Source organism: Pyxicephalus adspersus, chromosome 1, assembly GCF_032062135.1.
Source record: "Pyxicephalus adspersus chromosome 1, UCB_Pads_2.0, whole genome shotgun sequence".
NCBI lineage: Eukaryota > Metazoa > Chordata > Amphibia > Anura > Pyxicephalidae > Pyxicephalus > Pyxicephalus adspersus.
In genome coordinates, this window is record NC_092858.1 from 133,283,886 (window position 1) to 133,291,435 (window position 7,550).

Below are 7,550 nucleotides of genomic sequence, written 5' to 3' on the forward strand. Positions count from 1 at the left end.
GTTGGAGGTAAAATATTTGTATCCATACCTGCTACAAATGAAAATCTTAATTTACTGGGAAAAATTCTAACATGCTCAGAAAGACTAAAGCATGCAGTAATTTAACCCAACAGCAGCACATCTCTAAATTGTAAATAAAGCCCTGCGAGAGAAGCAGATAACATTTTCTGGAGTTGAATTAATTTTGTTGTGGTGCGGGTTTTGTCACTACACTCCTGATGTGGCCATGACTTGAAAAGTAAGGCGATGTGGGAGAATAAGGTGACAGATGGGCACAGCAATGTGTTATAAAATTGTCATAAATTCCTGCTGCTGTCTTTGACATTGCCATTTCTTATTTATATAATTGGTCTGTTTAGGTCCTAAAGTTAAAAAAAATTCATGGCAGTTCCCATATTTTTATTCTCACAGCTTCACTTTATACAGTTTTAATGACTCAAGGTTGCAATTTTAGCCATCTGAATGTGCCAGTTGTAGATTGTGTAACAGGAATTTGTTTTTATTTTGGATGTGAAAGTCATGTGAGCTTGTAAAGGCCAAGAGGCCTTATGGAGAAGGTACATTGAGCCAATTCTAAATGATGTACTGAGCAAACTGCTATTTAGGCATTCAGGGGATGGCAGTATAGTTCAATTTCAGCTCCACTTTAATCAAGTATGTGTATGCAGCCTCACGCTGTTCTGGTAGGTTCCTGACTAATTACTTAGTGAATATTAATGTGATTTTCAGGCAGGTAGCTTAAAAGGCATTTTCTCTGTGTGAAACCAGGTGCTTAGTGCATACAAGTGCCTTGGATTGTGAATCCCTGAAATTAAATTGCCTTAAGCAGCCAGCACCCAATTAATTGTTACAACCATGTCTTTCCCTTATTGCTAGCTCCAGGCAATACTACTTAATTCAGTTATGTGTTAATAGAAGATCATCACATGTATTTTACATAGAATTTGCATAAGGACTTAAACCTCTTAAACTATCAATCTCCTGTAATTTCATGCACAGAAGCACTTAAAATGACAGACGGGTCAGAAGTCTTAGGCCCATTTCAGACTGAAGAGCTGTACCACAGGTTCAACTGCACTCCCAACTGCTCCCATTCTACCCAATAGGAGTTATTGAGAATAATTTTGTGCACTTTGCACACAGTTGCATTGCTGCATGATTCCTAGAAGTGACTTGTCACTTTTGCATTATTCGTCCTTGAAATGTTTTTAAACTGGGTGAGAAGAAGCTGCAGGCGGGTGGGGGCCGCTGTATTGTGATCTAACTTATCAGTAATCACCCAAAAACAGCCACATGGTTACTGAAAAGTGCCGGGTGGTGCACCTGGCTAAATGGGGCTGGGGTCATATAGTTTCTGTTCCTTCTCTAAAGAAAGAACTGCACCACAACCCCAAAAGCAAGGACAACATATGCCAATGCATTGACCTGTAGTGGAGTTTCCTGCTCCTGGACACATAGAAGCTGTTTGCTGAGCATCTAAGAGTTGTAATAGTGCGGTTTTCTATCAGAAGTCCAAAAAGAGCCTTAGCCAGTGGTCTGTTTCTTTGGGTTGGCATGCTGTGAGGGGAAGGTATAAATTACCACAATATTGTTGTGCTGTTCCATTTTACAAGCTACCAATCAGAAGCTAGCAATGTGCTAACCAATATGCCATAACCACTACATTTCTGAGAGTTCTGCCCTGCCTTGCAGGAGGGGAGGTAGTTTGTCAGAGACTGCTAGAGTCATACTTGCTATGTGGCAATGTGGCGACCAAACTTGTACAACAGAGCACAGTTAAGAGATGAGAGACCATTTCCCCCAATTTGAAATAGAAGTATTTAAATGATATGTGTATAATGCCTCAGAATCCTGGCAGTGATCTAATTGCAACTAAAGACTATGCATTTATATAGTGCCAACATAATAGTCAGATAGTTTAACTATCTGTCTCTTGGAGAACCTCACAATCTAATGTCTAATGCTAATTAAAATATCAATATGATTTTGGGCAGTGGAAGGACTCCAGAGTGCCCGGAGGGAACCCACGCAAGTAGGGGGAGAATATCTATGTCAATGTAAATAGTGTCCTAGCAGTAATCCAAACCTGGGACCCTGGTGCTGCCAGATGAGTGATATCCACTGTGCCACATTATCTTTAAAACTGAATACTGTTGCCATGGTTAGGAAAAATTGTAAATTGAAAAGTCTTTAGACTGGTAAAGAAATAAAAATTGCTATACAATAAACCTGCCACAAAAGAGATACAGAGGCTGCCATCCTGACCCCTCTCCAAAAATTACTAGATTTGTGTCTACATTGATAATCGTCAAAGGTTTTAAATCACCTACCTGGAATTAGTATGCAAATTAGGTTTCCTAACCATGCTTTCCTGTAAACCTGTCCCAGGCAAGTGAGCATTCTAATCATAATTAGAGCCAGATAACTTTTAGAAGAAAAGTTCTTCTATGTCATGAGTTCTTTAATACAAAAGGTGGCTTTATTATTCAATGTTACACATTAGATGGATCCTAGAGGCACCATGACATTTAGGTTAGAGACCAGCCTAGTATTTTTTTTTGTTTATTTTTCTGAAGTTTTCTGAATAAAATGTACAGTAGAGAACTTTCTTCTCTAATCCAGGTAAATGTCTTATGAACACTTTGAAGGCTTAACATAAGCTGTTTCACTTTCACCAGGCTGACCGAAAAGCTTTTTCTCTTTGTCGATATGACTGATTTCTGAGCTCAGCTGGGAAAATGGAAATTCAGCAGGAGGTGACCTTTTTATATTTTTCCTGCTACCATTTATATATATACGAAGATATATAGGCTCTTTTGTTGAGGGAAAATGAAAAGTTACAGTTTATTTAATAGTGACATTTTTGTGTTTTTCTTGGAAATGGCTTATTTTTACATCTATGTTATTTTATGTTTGTTTTTATGCAGCCGCTGTTATTCATCCCATGGTGCATATGCACAGAGTAAGCTGGCCCTTGTTCTCTACACATACTATTTACAACATCAGCTTACTGCAGGAGGTTGTTATGTAACTACTAATGCAGTGGACCCTGGGGTAGTGAACACTGACCTCTACCAGCATGTCTCATGGCCAGGAAGATTTGTGAAATCGATGACTGGTTGGCTATTTTTAAAGGTAAGTGTTTACTTACTAATGCTTCATCCACATATGTTAACCAACCCATAGGAGTAGTACAAATATTAGATTTATTGAAATATTGAGTAACCTCATTATAAAATGAATTTTTTCCAAATAAAGCAGATGCATTGTAGGAAGAAGAAAACATGACTTGCTCTTTTGCCCAAATTCAAAGTTTAGCATTACTTGCGTACCATCTGGTTAGAATTGTATGCTTCATATTATTTACCAATGCAAACCAGCCAGCAAGTGGTAGAAGGCCTTATTACAAAACAAAATAGGTTATAATATTCCCCTATTCAAATTATTGAATATGATAAATATATATGGGATAATTTGGGAATAGATTAAAATAGGTTATATATAGATTAAAAAAAGATTTAAAAAAATGTTCCACATCCACAAATACAATAATGAACAAGTTCAAAGAGGACAAGAATCCAATGACAAATGTCTGTAGAATTGGGAAGGGTTCCACACTATATACGATAAGTTAACATTAACCTCCCTGGCGTTATTCCTGAGTGTGGCCCGGGGTTCATTTTCATTGCCAAAACGGTAACCCCGAGCCACAGCAAGGGTGGCATTATAAAGCATTTACCTGGTCCATATGAGCCTGCAGTGTCCACCAGTGATGTCTGTCTGGCATCTGTGTCCCCTGGCCTTGGGTCCCCGACATTATTGATGGGACGTGTGGGAATGTGTAGGTGTTGGGCTGGGAGGGCGTGACTGGACAGGAATTTTAAACAGAAAGGAACCGCTTTGGCATTCAACATTACTGTATTATCAGACCACCAGGGAGGTTAAAACTGATACAAATTTGTTAAAAAACATCACAACTTTATTAACCACCATTTGACATGATAAAAATAATCCACACAAAACAATATAGTAAAAGGACACAAATGATCACATAAAAGACAAAAACTGTATGAAGCCCATAAAACAATTTCGGTCCAGTCTTGTCAACAGTTAATAATTTTGTAAGTCATACAATGTCAGGTTAACTAACGCATTTCACAGCTCTTGACAGTTATTCACAACTTCATTGCCTTTTTTCTGACACCACCTTGGATGGAGTTCTAGTTGACATAGGCTATCCCAGATGTTAAGTCACCTCTATCCTTTGACTTTTCTATATCATGTAGGGTTTTTTTTGGGTTCTATCTGAATAATAAACAGGTAAATAATTAATGTATACCATCTCTTCTGACCTGGTATCACAGCAGAAGCTGTCAGCTACAATACTATTCTGTGGGAACTTGTATATGACTTGTTGGACATGGTATTTCAACCTAAAAAGTGGGTTAAGGTGTATTTAGTTGGAAGCAATTGCTATCTATATCTGAATACAGGGGTAAGAATAATATCAGAAATAGAAATTGTAGGGCTGAACACCCAGCATTTTATACAATATTTCCACAATGACATCTTCAGGCAATAAATTCAAGGCAAATCTGGTCCTGTGCACACGTATGTTTTGGTTGCTTCTGCACACCTTCAGTTTCCCAATGTTACCTTGCATTCTCCATTACATAAAATAAATGAAAAATCTAATAAAGTGGTTGGGAATAGCACCAAGGTCTCAGCAGGTGTGCAAACCCAGAAGCAGGTATCTTTCTTACAGAATTCTAAACAGATATTGAAAAACAAACATAAAAAATAAAGTGAAAAAATAGTTTTTGGACATACTCATTTTTTATATTCCAAAAAAAAAAAATTGACCAAAACTTTTTTTAATGTTTTTATATTTTTTTACATATTTATTATGCAACACGTTTTACAAACTAAGACTGGCAGGTTGAAGGAAGCTGAAACATAGCATAGCAGACAATGACAGATTTGGGTTGGTTGCTTTGGCATCTCCAACCTTTCCCATGTGTCCCATTTTTCATGAATATTTCATAATTTAGAAATGTAAAAACAGGTTTACTTTGCTGATAAGCTAATAATTCGCATGCTTCTGTCTAATCCCTTTTACAGTATGGTACTTATTTCAGTGAATAAATGAATACTTGGAACCATTTTTGAAATTTGCAACAGAAGCAAATTTACTAAATCATTTGCTGACTGAAGCAAGAACGACTACGTAATGCATACACAGGAATATTAATTATGCAGAAGTTATTAATAATTGTAGAACACAATCTGAGTCACCAAAGTTTGATGTAATAAAAAAGCTTTTTTGTTTCAGAGCAAAGCAAAAACCATTCCTAAATAATACCTTGTTTTCCTGTACGTCAGTTTGGTGTGGCTGGAAAAAAGCTTTTTTTTTAATGGGTGCACTGGGGATATATTGGTTGTAATACACGCACGCTGCTACTCTAAAGGAAATGGAAATGATAAACTGTCATATTCCAACTGCTGCTTATGCTGAGAAATGGATGTAACTGCTGATTAATCTGCTTTCACCTTTATGATCAATTGTTCAGAGGCCTTACAAGCGTGACCTCTGTGCCCTACTGCTGAAGGGGAGGACAGTTGGAAATTCTCATTAAACTGAAGTAGATTTTCTTTTTCTGGATGTTATAAGGTAAATTATATTCCAAGCAGACACTGTTCATTTTCTAGTATGTTTGGGCTGAACAAACAAGAGTGACTATGTAATGCAAAAGTCAGAACATTTGTGTAGCCACATGGAAATAATATTTAATTTGACTTGACTAATGTCACTTGGGGGTTCCTGCTAATGGTGAAAGCTGAAAGCACATTTACAATGGGACACACATCAGATAGGACCAAAAGCTTATCTACCAGAGGCTGACTATGGACTAAAGTCCCAAGGTTTTATTTATCTCTATAGTGGTTTGAGATGGAATGGAATAATTTACAATAATATAAGATCTGGTATATTAGTACTTATTATACTCATTGCATAGCATACAGGAGTGTAGTGATATAAGCTAAATCTGTGGTCACCATTTGGAAAAAGCCTTTACTAAAAAAGGTTCTTATAATAAAAGATGATATTTGTCCAAATTTCTGTGCATAATATATACTACAGGAGCCATTATTCATTTAAATCCCCCTTTCAGAGACCCTCAATGCCCATGGTCCTCCTAGATTTGGTTTACTGCATTTAGAAGACTGCATATAAAAGGCAGCTTCCCCCATTAGCTGGCTGCAGGGAGTGTGTTAAAATTTAAAAACAAATAGTCAATGCCAAACTGATTAAACAACACTAACTGCTTCAACTTGGGTTGTAGTTTTTAGTGATTCTCATTTCAGGTCATAATATCTGACCATTTTAGGCACAAATAGAAATTCTATAGCATGTAATTTAATCTAAAGGTTGCATTGAAAACATTTAGCCCTGCATGTTCCATTGGCCTTTCTCAATGTCAGAGTTCTTTTCCATCTCTCCATCTGCTCTCACATTTACTAACTTTGCAGTAACAGCATAAAATCATAACCCCCTGTGGGCACTAACTGTATAGACTATAGTACAGATGAGGATTAGAAACTTCTTCAAGTTCAAAGAAGACCTGAAGGTCATATAATACTACAGAAATAACCCTGCAAGGAAACAGAATTTTACTTTTAATGACAAGGACCCTTTATGTCTTGATCAGTTGTGTCAGTTGTATGAAAATTGATTTATTTCAGGCCCATGTACTATTATTTTCTTTCTTCAAATTTGTATTATTTTTCCACTTGACTTCACAACTGTTTGAGCTCTATAGTGAATCAAGGATACTAGAGTTACATACAGTAGACTTTATGATTACTTGGGTATTGTATTGTCAGAGTATGGATTTCATTGTTATCTGGGCCTGATGATATATTGTACTGCAGCATATATACTAAATGCCTGTTCTTTATTCTAAATAATATATTGAAGGTGTCTGTAAAGTATATCTATTTCTGAATGGAGGAAATTATAAAAGCTAGCCTTAATCTTTCCAAAAATGTCAATATCCTGACATATCGGACATTGTTGTCTTATGTCCAAACACATCAGTATGTCAAGAGCAGCATTGTCATTACACATTTGTATGGCAAAACTTAAAAGATGTCACTTGTCACAATGTCACAACACACAAAGTAAGGTCTAGTAAACTGACAGTGTACGTTTATTGTGTACTTAAAGATAAAGGATCCTTTAGTGTATCTTATGGATCCTTAACGCCTAGAACAATCTATAAAAATACCAACCTGGGTTACAACTGTATCCCTATTTTCTTCCATCTCTTGTTCTGGGAAAAATAAACAGTTACATATTTAATTCAATTTCTCAGTTGCAATAATATAATTAATTCAAGGCTACTGGCTTCTGGTGAAAAACATATGTGAAATGCTTTCTTTGTTAGTTTAGTGCTAACTACATGTTTTGTAACATAAGTATTGATACAGTGGGGCTGTTTTATTAAAGCTCCCCAAGACTGAAGATGTTAGACATTGGGTAGACCTTG

General features: G+C 36.5%; 1 protein-coding gene across 1 annotated transcript in view; it reads left to right on the top strand.

The window, feature by feature from the left end:
- DHRSX (dehydrogenase/reductase X-linked) overlaps positions 1 to 3,135 on the top strand; it is a gene marked incomplete at its 3' end in the record, with an annotated part of 110,832 nt that extends 107,697 nt beyond the window's left edge. Inside the window, 1 exon segment of the mRNA XM_072427604.1 lies at positions 2,928 to 3,135. Within this exon segment, the coding sequence (XP_072283705.1) occupies positions 2,928 to 3,135 (208 nt within the window).
- Positions 3,136 to 7,550: the final 4,415 nt, after the last annotated feature.